The sequence below is a fragment of the Triturus cristatus genome, chromosome 10, assembly GCF_964204655.1.
Source record: "Triturus cristatus chromosome 10, aTriCri1.1, whole genome shotgun sequence".
Lineage (NCBI taxonomy): Eukaryota > Metazoa > Chordata > Amphibia > Caudata > Salamandridae > Triturus > Triturus cristatus.
The window spans coordinates 125151846-125165573 of record NC_140593.1 but is presented as its reverse complement, the minus strand read 5'-3'; the positions used below and the strand labels follow the sequence as shown (position 1 = coordinate 125165573).

The following is a 13728-nucleotide window of genomic DNA, read 5'->3' as shown; positions in this document are numbered from 1 at the left end:
GTCAGTCCACCTCCACCCGTGCCACCACTGCCTCCAAACCTTCCTAGTCTGGTTTTTCAGACCCATCAAACACCAGTGGACGGGTGGATTCGCCATCACCTCCCCCACAGGTGCACCATCACTACGGACAGGTGGGGTTTACAAATAGTGCGAAAGGGCTACTCCCTCCCCTTTGAGACTACCCCTCCAGCCATGCCACCCCAGTACCACCGCATGTCGGGGGATCACTTGGCACTTTAACAGGAAGTTTTGGCCCTCTTGGCCAAGGGGGCCATCGAGCGCGTTCCTGCACCAGAAGTAGGTCCTGGTTGTTATCCCCACTACTTTCTGGTGCCCAAGAAGGACAAGAGCCTGCGTCCTATCTTAGACCTCCGGAACGTCAACCGCTTCCTCCAGAAGGAGAAGTACAAGATGTTGACTCTGGCTCAGGTCTTGTCTGCCCTCGACCCTGGAGACTGGATGATAGCGTTGGATCTGCAGGGTGCATATTTCCATATTCCCGTCCTGCTGGACCACCGGCGTTAACTGCGGTTTATGGTAGGCTACGAGCACTTTCAGTTTACCGTGCTCCCCTTTGGCCTTACCAGCGTCCCTCGGGTGTTCACAAAAGTGATGGCAGCTCATCTCTGCAGATCAGGGGTTCCAGTTGTCCCCTATCTCGACGACTGGCTTTTGAAGGCGGGATCGCTCCAGGCCGTTGTCTCCCACCTCCAGACTATGGTTACTTCCTGCATTTGCTGGAGTTCTCCAACAATGTGCTGGAGTTCTCCAACAATGTGCCGAAGTCGCACCTGATTCCCTCTCAGAAGCTCCTCTTCATTGGAGCGGTTCTGGATACAACACTCTTTCGGGTATATCCCCCTGAACGGCAAGTCCAGGATATTCAGGCTCTGATTCTGATCTTTCAGCCTCTATCCTGGGTTTCGGTCAGGATGAGCCTGAGGCTGCTGTGCCTCATTTACTCCTGCATCCTGCTGTTCGATCATGCCAGATGGCATATGGGGGCTCTGCAGTGGGACCTGAAGTTCCAGTGGGCTCAGCATCAGGGGAACCTGTCTAAGTCTGTCCAGATCTTGGAGGGCACTGCAAGACAGTTGCAGTGGTATCTCACAAACCGGCTTTGGGTCAACGGCAGATCCCTCTCCCTTCCCCAACCGGAGCACACAGTAGTGACGGATGCGTCCCTCCTGGGATGGGGCGGTCACATGGGAGAGGCGAACATCAGAGGCCTCTGGTCTCCGGCGGAGACCCGGCTCCATATCAACATTCTTGAGCTGCGGGTGATCTGACTTACACTGAAAGCATTCCTTCCCTCTGTCAGGGGGAGCGTAGTGCGGGTGTTCAAGGACAACACCACCGCTATGTGGTACTGCAACAAACCGGGCGGGGTGGAGTCGTTGACCCTATATCAGGAGGCTCTGCTCCTCTGGACATGGCTGGAACATCACAGCATTTCCCTGGTGGTTCAACACCTGGCAGCTTCACTGAACGTCAGGGCGGACAAACTCAGCCGCAGGTGCATGATGGATCACGAATGGCATCTTCACTCTGACATGGCGCAAGGTCTCTTTCAACAGTGGGGTGAGCCTTGGTTAGAACTATTCGCCACCGCAGAGAACGCACAATGTCAGCAGGTTTGCACGTTGGAATTTCCAAGGCGGCACTCGCTCGGCGACGCTTTTCTCTGCGAGTGGAGTTGCGGTCTGTTGTACGCCTTTCCGCCTATACCACTTCTGCCCAGAGTGCTAATGAAGATCAGGCGCAAATTTGCCCAAGTCATTCTTGTGGCTCCTTACTGGGCTCGAAGAGTATGGTATCCCGAGTGTAATGAAAGGTCTCAGATCTCCCCTGGACCAAGGTATGTACCATCACTTTCCCAGGGAGAGAATATCAGTTCCAAACTTATGGAATATAACATATACACAGCACTTCCTAAGGTGGGAACACTTTCAACACTCCCCCAAAGGCAAGGCTAGAAAACAATATGTACACAGCACTTCTCTAAAGCGAAATATACTTTGCACATCACTTGCCAGGAGTAGAACAGCTTCCTATAACACAATTACCTGTTAGAAGGGAATTCACCCACCCTTCTACAACAGAATACTTGGCCAAGAAGAGTCCACACCTCCTGCTACAAGGAAAAGACAAATTGGTATATCTGGGATGTATTTATTAGTAAATAGCACCACACGGTAAGCCAAATGCACCTATCATAGCAGACTCTAACATATCAATAGTATTATTGAAACACAATCAAGGCAAACATATGTAGAAATATATATGTATGGATATAAGAATCAGAAAATAAGAAGAAAAGGAAAGAATCAGTAAAGAATCAAAAGACAGTTAGTAGCAGAGACACCTCACCTACTGCTTCATCATTTCACCCCACTTTGCTCAAGGGGAGTCCATTGCTTGAACCGGGTGAAAGCTCAGAGGTGACACCACTCTTCCGTGACAACACGTCTACTCCACGGCGTGAACTTCCACCAGGCCAGTGTATGCTCTCCTTTTTAATACAAATTTAAACACATAAAAAGCTTCTAGCAAGCCTCGCCCCCTCGTTCTCATGAGAGCCCGTACCAGCCTGCTCCAAGGCCACTGCATAGGTTGATCAGGCCTTTGCTATGGCTCCGAGACAGACCATGTACATTCCTCTGATAAGAACCAGTTCTCTCTAGTCAGTCAAATGTGAAAAACAGGAGAAGAGAAAAACATTCCCTCCCCACCTACTGCTGCTTCGTGCAGGCACAGAAAATAGCTTCAGTCATGAAAATGGAGTTAGTTAATCCATGCACACAAAGGCCCAAAGCAAGATGGAATCAGAAAAGCAAGGGTGACCTGAAACCATGTCAAAGGCAATAGTCAGCACTGCCATAAAGCAAGGTAATGTCAGAATACAGAATGACATTAGACCACGTCAAAGCCAGTCTTAATTCACCTAACCCAAATAACATTATACACTTAATCCCTCAGTATCCATCATTGAGCACATGTGTGCACCAGAGAAGCAGGCATATGCAGACCCATCCTACATTAAGGCTAGGGTAACATAACACACTTAAGTCAGTACAAAATGGTGGTGGTCGAGGGTCATCATAGGGTGTCAGACCACAAAAGTGGCTCATTCACTACACCGAGCTATTCAGTATGACCATCGATCCTCCGATCCGACTGCCTCTTCAGGACGGTCCTCCACCCGAAGCTGTCCAGTCTCCACCTCGCAATGGACCCACAGAGTAAATCCACCCATATCCATGGTCCAAGTTAGCAATGTACAGTCTGTAGTAAGAGAGAAACAAAAATTATATGAAGCGAGAGGGAGGGGTCATGTCCGAACATTAAAGGAGAAGATTGACTATCTCAATCATAAATTCATTTCACAAGAGAAGGTGTGGGAGGGGGGTGGAGGGGGGGGAGGGAGTGCGTGCCAACCTGTCCAACATTTTCTCCATTTCATTGCCACAAAACCCCAACAACACGAGTCAGAGCAGAGCAACCAAATATAAGGTACTGAACTGTTGATGGCATATGGTAAAACTGACAAAGGTCAAGTCAACTGTAATATCGAATCGTAATAGCCTACTTTACGGTATTAATCTTTGAGTTAGTGAAATATCCCCACAGCACTATAGGTAATGTTAGCTGCATTAAATTAGATAGGAGACTCTGTCGACTTTCGTTCCTAAAACAAACAAAATCTATACACCACCGTAATATTCCAGTATGTCATGCTGTTCATGACTGACCATCTGTAATATTCTCAATAATGTTAAGTCTCAGAAGGAAATTGGAAAAATCGCCCTCAAGCTAAGGCTGCTGCCACTTGGACATGCCCCTGAATTTTAACGTTTTTAACAGTTTTACTTGTTTTAGCACTTTAACCTTAAGCACACGCAAAGTGCATTGTTGAATATATGATGTTACTTAGCATACCGTTACTCCGCAGGTATTTACTTCGAAGGTTTTACTTTGCAAATACCTTTACTACGCATGATTTCAGAGCGCATGCTATTACTTCGCAAATATATACAAATACACTAAACATGCTTTTACTATGCAGTTAATTATTACGCATACTGTTACGTGTTATTGGTACTTTAAAACAAAAAATAAATCGTAATAGTAACCTATCCCCTGGCAAGCACCCTGAAACCTAAAAATACCCCTACACTCCAAAACCCTATCTCACCCTGACCCCTAAAAATATCCCAGTACCCCAAAACCTAAATGCACCCTGAACCCTAAAATTACCCGCTTCACCCCAAAACTCTAACCCACCCTGACATCTAAAATTACCCCAGCACCCCAAAACCTAAATACACCCTGAACCCCAAAAATGCCCCAGCACCCCAAAACCTTAAATGCACCCTGAACCCTCAAAATACCCCCTGAACCCTCAAAATACCCCATCCACCCTAAAACCCTAACCAACCCTGACCCCTAAAATTACCCCAGCACCCCAAAACCTAAATGCGCCCTGAACCTTAAAAATACCCCATGCACCCCAAAACCCTAACCCACCCTCTCACCCAAAATTACCGCAGCACCCCAAAACCTAAATACAGTCTGCATCCCAAAAATACCCCAGCACCCAAAAACCTTAACTGCACCCTGAACCCTAAAATTACCACTACACCCCAAAACCCTAACCCACCCTGACACTTAAAATTACCCTAGCACCCCAAAACCTTAACCCACCCTGAACCCCAAAAATACCCCAGCACCCCAAAACCTTAAATGCACCCTGAACCCTAAAAATACCCCCTACACCCCAAAACCCTAACCAACCCTGACCCCTAAAATTACCCCAACAGCCCAAAACCTAAATGCACCCTGGACCCCCAAAATACCCCAGCACCTCCAAACCTTAAATACACCCTGAACCTTAAAAACACCCCTACATCCCCAAACCCCTAACCCACCCTGACACCTAAATGCACCCTGAACCCCAAGAATACCCCAAGACCTTCAACGCACCCTGAACCCTCAATACCCCATGCACCCCAACACCGTAATCCACCCTGACCCCTAAAATTACCCCAGCACCCCAAAACCTAAATGCACCCTGAACCCCTCAAATACCCCAGCACCACAAAACCTTAAATGCACACTGAACCCTAAAAATACCCCCTACACCCCAAAACCCTAACCCACCCTGACCCCTAAAAATACCCCTTAACCCCCAAAACCCACCCTGAACCCCAAAAATATCCCATGATCCAAAACCTTAAACGCAACTTGAACCCTCAAAATACCCCATGTACCCCAAAACCCTAAACCACCCTGTCCCCTATAAATAACCCACTACCCCAAAACCTAAACCCACCCTGACCCCTAAAAATACCTCTGTCCCCCAAACTTTAATTTGCACAGTAACTCCATTATGCGTAGTAAGTGCATGCTAAGTAATGGAACATGTGTAGTAAATGCATGCTAAGTAATGGCATCTGCGAACTAAAATATGCGTCGTAATGGTAATACGAAGTAATGACGCCGTATTAAAGGTAGAATACCGCATTGTTACCTGCCCTCTCCTTCTGGTCCATCGCGGCTGATCGTCGTTTGTGTGGTGGGCGGGGTAGGCAGCACCTGAGCCAATTACGCATACCTTCTGTTTAGGCAGGAGGCGTAGCAGTTCTCACGCTCCTATTTCAATCCGATGTGCCAGCGCAAGCCCGTCTGCGCCCGTCAGCTCCCGACCAGGGGCTAGGACCCCTGCTCCTCCCAAACCAGATAGCACTATCTTCACTACGCTAGAGACTCACTCCTGGCACTATCCAAACACGCATTAGGCAACACAGATTCCTGTACAAAAGCCAACCCAGGGTTTATAGAGGGCCCTATCTCCTGTCTCAGCTGTGAATGGTGTAGCCTAGCACAGTCAGATTGGACACACAGAGAAACGGATGACCAGCCCAAATTGAACTGCATTTATTTTAATGCAAGGTCTGTACCCAAACACCCCCTTGAGATTTGGGATACTATAAAGAGGTGAATCCCGACTTTTTATAACAGAAACTTGGCTGGATGAAAACAATTCCCCTGATATAGCCATTGCCTTACCTTCTGAATAGAAAATACTAAAACAAGACAGGCAGGGACGAAAGGGAGGGGCTCTTGCTATCCTGTTTAAGGACTGCTTCACCTGTCTTCCTGTCACAGTGGCACAACTGGGAGAACATGAACTACCATTTCAGGTGTCCAGAAGAAGCTAAATAATACTTGGGGAAGCAGTAATTTACAATCCACCTGAATACCAACCAGCGCTTAGTACCAAATTACTCACTCAACTATTCCCCGCATGTCTTAATCATAAAAACAATTTAGTAGTAGGGGACTTTAATGTTATTTGTGAAAGAAAAAAAAAACACCTTGTGGCAACTCACTTGGAAAATGAAATGCAGATTCTTCAACTAAAACAATGGGTCTAGCGGCCTACACATTGCTGGCCACACACTTGACATACTATTCTCCAACATTGAAACTACCCTTGTACAAGAGATTAGACCTCTCCCCTGGACAGAGCACTCACTAATCTCTTTCTCGTTCAGACTGCCGTTAACCCTAACAAACTCTTCTAGGTGCCAATTAGTGGCAGATGGAGCCTGGAGGCTGGTTAATCCTGACACATTGCAACTCCACTCTTCCCTCAATGATCCAGAGGGTTTAGGTTCCCTCCCTGTCAACACTGGCTGCCCGTGCGTCAAAGAGCTAGATTCAAACTCCTGAGCCACAAACACAAGGCCCTACATCAACACGGTCCCAAAATTCTTCAGAACAAAATCCAATTCTATACCCCGACAAGCTCTTAGGTCATGCTCTCAGGCGCTAGCTAAGACAAAACGGATAAAAAAGCAATGGCAGGAAGTCGCACCTTCTCCCACTTGTCTGCCACTCAATGGACTGAATTACCTCTAGATCTACGCATTACTGATGACCACATGACATTTAGAAGGAAATTGAAAACCCATATGTTCCCCAAGACCTAATGTTGGAGATACTGGCAGCACACTACACCCCACCACCCGTACCATGAGATCCTGCTCCTCTAGAGCCGTGATATCCTCTTGGATGAATGTTGCGCTCTATAAATAAATAAATACACTTTCAAAACCAGGAGTTTTTATACATATTTTATGCCTATAATTAATAAAACTGCAAATTTAACATGACATAGGCATGGTTAGGTCACATTGGCACATTGCAAAAACAGGGGAGAAAACACGCATAGCAGGCCACTGATTGGGAGGAGGAATGAGCAGGAGCAAGACTAGCAGAGCATCAGAAACTGCATCCAATTTAAACAGTGCCTCGCATTAGAAACGGTACATAACTATACTACATTATTTTTCATACTTCTAAATGATATAATCATTTTGTTTTCAATGGAAAATCATTCGTAAATCGGTTAGGTTTTATACAACACTAAAATTTCCAAGTCACCCAAAATAATTGAGAGAGTATGGAGTCATATGTATGTCACGGCAACTGACCAAATGTGTAGAAATTGTGAAACATGATTAATCCGCTTGAGACTGAAAAAGTGGGTTTGCTATCAGTCGTAAGGAGGGATTTTGGGATTGGGTTCACAATTGTGTTGTACATTGATACACACACATTTTCATACATGTATCTTAATTTTTTATAGCCTTCTGCTGAAGTTTTCTTGAAAGTCATCGACCACGTGTCATCCAACAATGCAAGAAAGGCAGTTCCAACTTTAGTGGATATATTTTGCAAGGTATGACTCGTAGTCCTTCACATTGCATGCCTCCAAGAGAAAGTATTTGGTTTTTATGGTAGTTTTAAATGTATCAAGAGTTTATTTTATTTGACATTGGCACACAGTAATGATTATTCATATTTGAGTGTTTCCACCAATGCAGGTTTTCGGATGTAAAGTAGTAGTCCTACAGTCTGCCGCAAAATATCTGTGTGGCTTAGCGGCAGAGGAAGATTGCTACACAGTTCTTTCTATCAAAACAGTGCTGAGGCCTGGCCTGAAGTGTTAACTTCGGTCAACCAAAGCATGGGACCCAATTCTAAAGAACAAAGTGGTTGTATCCTTCTTGGAGCACGTCACTCTGTGGGACATAAGTTTGTTGGTGTGGAGGATGTCCACCCCCTTCCTCACGAGGCCCACTTGATCTACTTCCGTGCCGGTTCTGTCCATTTTTAAGGTTCCATACCATGGTAAGTAAGTAAGTAAATTTTATTTGCACAGTTAATAAAAACCATTGCAATTCCACATTATAAGGATAAAAAGAAGATAAGACAAATACATTCTCTACGTTTCCCAACACATACTTAAATTCAGTCTAAAATGATAAAATCTTCCAGGTTAAGACTTTCATTATATCATTTCCGTCACTTTGATAGGTTTTACAATAAAAACAATATAATTGTGTACAGTTCAAGTGACTCCAGGATAAGTTAAAAAACAGGTTCCTGCATCCTTATCTCCACCTCTTTCATAAATTTTACCAAATTGCAGTTTAGCCGCAAATCGTCGGGGGAGAAACAGGCAAGCACGGCATTCCTTCGGGTGCGTACTCCTTGTTGGTTAAACAAACATTTAAGTAAACGTTTCCTTACTTCTAGCAGTTTTTCACAGGAGCATAAGAGGTGTGGCATGTCCTCAATTGCCTTACCGCATAGCCGACATAGGGCGTCCCCTTTGTCCCTCTGCCAGTGCGGAAGATGGCATCTGAGGAATCAGACCCATTCTGAGTTTTAAAAACTTCAGCTTTAAAAATCTTGAGTAGCCCAGATTGAAATAACTCTTTTGACCTTGATTTGAATAGGAGTTTAAAACAAACCACCCATGTGACCTCCTGGCAATGACTCCTTGTCTTCTATCCATGATAGGTATTTTGTTGTTTTCTTTACCAGTCTTTTAATAGTGGAATGATTGGTGGAAGTCTTCCACAGCTCCTTTAAGCCTAGGTTCGCCAGACTTTTGGCCAGATAGTTAGCAGCTTGGGATACTTGATTCTGCTGTAATTCTGACCATAACAGGCTATTGAGAGACCCTTGTTTTGCCTTCCTAATTTTATCCCACGTAATTATGTATGCCCCCTGTCTTGCAAGCACCTGTTTATGACCTCCAAACTCTAACCTCATTTGGGCCGGGGATGTGTATTTGGGTAGACCAAAAATGATCCTGTATACTGATGCCACAGTTTTATCCAAAGTTCCTGCATCTATTCCTCGTTGAGCTTCACTGCCATAGGTAATGGTAGGCAAGAGTTTTGAGCAAATAACTTGTATTATGCGGGAAAGAGATGGACTAGTTAGTTTTCCATTTAATTTTTTTAGCGAGACTGCTATGGCGATGCCTTTTCCTCTGATACTTTCTTTTTGTAGTATAAACTGGCCACCACTGTCAATTATGACCCCTAGATATTTATACGTGTTTGTATCCTCTATACGATTTTGATTCCAAAACCAACTGTTCGATGACTTTCTTTTTTTGTTGATTGACATCGTTTTTGTTTTGTTCAAATTAATTGACAATTGGTTTTCATCAGAATATCTTTTTGTTGCATCAATAAGATTTTGCATCCCTATTTTCGTGTGGCTGATTAAAACCAAATCGTCTGCGTATAGTAATGAGGACAATATTTGGCCACCTAGTTTTGGTGCATGAGAATTGCAGTTATTGAGCAATGGAGTGACGTCTCCTAGGAACAGGTTAAATAGTGCAGGGGCCAAGACGCATCCTTGTTTTAGACCATTATTTGTTATGATGCGTCTCGACAGATGAGAACCATCACCCAGCTTAACCTGTACCCATGTGTCACTATGTAAATTAATCAACAGATCTAATAGAGGCTTTGGTATCCCCCACCTCTGTAGTTTGGCCCATAAAAGATTACGATTAATATGATCAAAAGCTGCCTTATAATCTATAAAGCACAAATTGATTGGCATTTTAGTTGTTTTTGCCTTATCAATTAATAGACCCATAGCCAAAATGTTTGTTGATGTCCCGACAGTTTTGGCAAAACCGGTCTGATTAGCCGGGATTAGAGAATGTTCTGAAGCCCAGGCCTGCAGTTCCTCCAAAAGGATTCCAGCAAAATATTTTGCTTTGTTGTCCATGAGGGCAACCAGTCTATAGTTATTTGGAAGAGTTTTGTCCCCTGCCTTAAATATTGGGGAGATGATTGAACCCTTCCAGGAGGCAGGCAAAACATTTAGATGTTTGATTTCCAAAAACAAAGGTAAAAGGGCTCCAGCCCATTCCTTTTCGTTCAATTTGTACAAAATGGGGGGAATGCCATTCGGGCCTGGCGCCCCGGCCCGCTTCCCTTTTTTAATTTGGCACTCAATTAGTTTTCGAAGTTTTATTGAGCCTATATCAATGCTTCGTGCTGTCTGATTATATCTAGTATCGCACAAAGAAAATAATTTGTTGTCATCAGCAGCTGTCGTCGAATTATTAGTATTATGTTGTGAAAAATGATCTTTGAGATAGTTTACCCATGTTTGTTCACTGATGTTTGAAGAGACTCCTTCGTGCCCAGGATTCATAAAGGAGTTAATTGTTTTCCAAAATGTTGCCCCGTCGTTCAGCTTGATGTCAGAATATAATTTTGCCCACAGGTTTTCCTCAATTGATCTATTTGCTTCCCTTTTGATTTTTTTTAAAGATGATTTTAGTTCTTGCAGATGGGAATGTCTTACTATGTCGTTTGGTAGGTGTCTAAGTTGGCGGATTGTTCGTGCGATGTCTTTTTTTGTGCTTTTTATTTTAGTTCTATGATCTTTTGTGAGAAGGAGAATGTTGCTAGCCTTCTTTATATATTGAGTTTTCAGAGTTGTGGTATAACCTGCCATGTTGGATGTAAAGCTTTCCCATTTCTCAACCTCGCTTGCCCCGGTTCTCTCCTCCAAGTGTTGCTTTGCTCTTGCTTCTATATCTCCATCCATTATTGCCGAATACTTGATCCTTTTGTAGTTGATGGTATAAATTGACTCATTTGGTACCAACGATTGTTCGAGTTTTGGTTTCATGATATTAAATATAATTTCCTGGGGACAGTGATCGCTGTCTGCCTTTTCCCTTATTTTAAATGAAGCAATGAGGCGAAATAGAGACAGTGACATAAAGGTATAGTCCAGAATTTTACTTACTCTTGTAGAGTAGAATGTACACGCTGGCGGAGTGTCTCCGCTAAATCTCCCGTTCAGTGCTCTGAGATTATAATGTTCAAGAGTCTCTAAGACCGCCTCTCCAAGCTTGGATTGTGAGGATGTTAATGTAGCCTCTTGATATGGAATATTCCAGGCTATGTTTAAATTGCGGCTCACATCACTCGATGAGATTCCCATCAGGTTGAGATTAAAATCCCCGGTAATCATGATATCAGTTGTTGAAGTGTCAGTTATGATGTCATCAATGCATTTGTATAGATCTTTTGTGGCCTTTCCTTTCCTTTTTGGATGGATATAGGCATTTATCAGAATTAGATCAAGACCTTTCTTGCTTTGAGTTGAGGAAGACAAGTTTATTATATTTAAATCTGGGGAAGAAAGGCCTAAATCCTTAACATCATAGCCACTTGCAACCGAGACATAAGACACTAGCCCCCCTTGAAGGTGACCAAATTTTGCTGTTTTCACTGCACTAGTAAAAAAGCCATGCAGGTGTGGAGGTTCTAGTTGCCATGTTTCTTGGAGGGATATAATGTCAAAAGATTGTAAATAGTTAACAAAGTCCAAATCAATCATTTTGGAAGCAAGACCATTAATGTTCCATGAGCATATTTTTAATTGGTTTTGCATTTTTATTTCCTTTTCGTTTCCCATTTGTCAGTTTAGCTGATGGTTTATTGTTCTTGAAATCCATCTTAGGTCGATAAAGCTAGGTGAAGTGCCGGCAAGGGTACAACCCGTAACCCTAAGATCTTCCGCACTACTTACTCCTTCCATCCCTTTAGCGCCTCTAAGTACAGCTTGTACCATCCCGTTAGCGGAGTGCTGTTCTCTTACTCCAACCGCCGGAATTAATAGGTCAGAATATTTTGGTTTTATAAATGGGGCAGTTGTTATTCCCCAATCTTTAAAGATCTTAGTTTCTGCCCAAATTTTTTTTGTGCAACTAAGGGTGTTGTCCATGTTGCTTTTGTGTTTTCGACCTTCGTGCCAGCTTCCGATTGAAATTGAATAGAATCCAGGTCCTGAGTTGTGATACCTGTTAAATATGGAATATGAGCTAACAGTCGTAAGATGTTACCTCTATTCAATATATCATGCTTGCCTTTTGAGATGTACTCTGGGGTTAACCAGACAATATTTGATGCGTCTTTTGATGTATCTTTTAATGTAGCCATGCAACTAGGTTCGTTATTGTGTTCGTTATAGTGACTTTGTAAGAATTCTTGTCCTTGTGTTATGGTCACTGGTGCTTGCTCTGGTATGGGAAGGACAGCTTTCCGCCCTCCAAGGTTGCGGATTTCCTCTACAGTGGTTGATTTTGGATTCCCATTTCCAGTTTCTTCTTCCCTAGTTAGTTTTTTGATGTTATTTCTATTCGTTGAACTTATATCAATAGATTGTGATGTTTGTCTAATAGGGAGCGATCCGTTGTCATGTGTTTCTATAAGGTCTCCATTCTGTGATGCCTGTTGTATTATCAAGACGTTTTTTACCGTATGGTTAAATCCATGTGTTTTTGTGGAGGTCATTTTGGTAGCCATGATTGGTAGATCCGTGGTATTCTGCTTTACTATCTGGATCTTTTCTAGCTCCTTAATTTTACTGCCATTCGCCGGTGACAATGGCGGTCTGCAAGAGACTCTGGGTGAAGCATTTAGTGATATAGTTTTGTCAGACTCTATTACTTCTTTTTTACTGACCTTATCCACAGAATTGGGTTCTTGTTCGTCAAATTGGGACGTTGACCCAAAGAGACGCCTAAAGCCTTCTTGAACCACGATTAATTTTTGATTTCTGCCTTTACGTTGTTTTGCCCTCCTTTGTTTTGCGTTAGGTTGCTTCAGAACCTTGTCATTTGTTTGAGCTACAGAACATTGATCTATTGATTTTCCCGTATCTTTTACTACTTTGTTAAATTTCTTGTTGATTGAAATGTCAGACTCCCCCCGAGAACCATTTTTCCCGCTCGATATTAAGCCTATATTTTTTGTTTTGTCGATCGAGATTGAAGTGCAAATTTCAAGGGAGTGCTTATCTAGTTCTACGTCCGTTTGTCTAGGGCATAAGTAGTTGGTATTACTTTGCAACGGATTTTTTAGTTGTGTGCATAGATCAGACAACATTGATGGTAAAGTAGCCAGTTTGTCGATAATAGGGCCGCATCCACATCCTGCGTCCCTATTGTGGGTTTGTACCTGTTTATTTTGTAGCAGAGTCGTTAGTGCTCCCAGTTTCCCATCGATAGCAACCACAAACACAGCCAGAGTGTCTAGAAAAGACAACTGAGCGTCCATCTTATCTGACTGGTAGTGGAGTGTATTTACAAGAAGTTGTATTGTATTTAGCAAACTGTCCCATGCCATCCCCTGGCTATGATTTTTTGATGAGTTGACTGTGCAGGCTGGGGATGTCGTGTCCTTATGGTATACCTTATTCTTTTCCTCTCCCCCCACTAGATCGCCTGTTAGATCAATCGCAGTACCTGTGATCGCCGTATTCGGCCCATTACTGATTGTATCTTGATTGTAAGCTGCCATTACATCGTTCCAATCTTCTGAT

At 43.5% G+C, this 13728-nt stretch overlaps 1 protein-coding gene across 3 annotated transcripts in view; it reads left to right on the top strand.

Moving 5' to 3' along the window:
- TOPAZ1 (testis and ovary specific TOPAZ 1) overlaps positions 1–13728 on the top strand; it is a 1878688-nt gene that overhangs the window by 1005529 nt on the left and 859431 nt on the right. For 2 of the 3 annotated variants that reach the window (XM_085630596.1, XM_085630594.1), the window contains exon 11: positions 7655–7747. The exons of the other annotated variant lie outside the window; for it this stretch is intronic. In XM_085630596.1, the coding sequence (XP_085486722.1) occupies positions 7655–7747 (93 nt within the window). The remainder of the gene's footprint in view (positions 1–7654; positions 7748–13728) is intronic. 3 annotated transcript variants of the gene reach the window in all.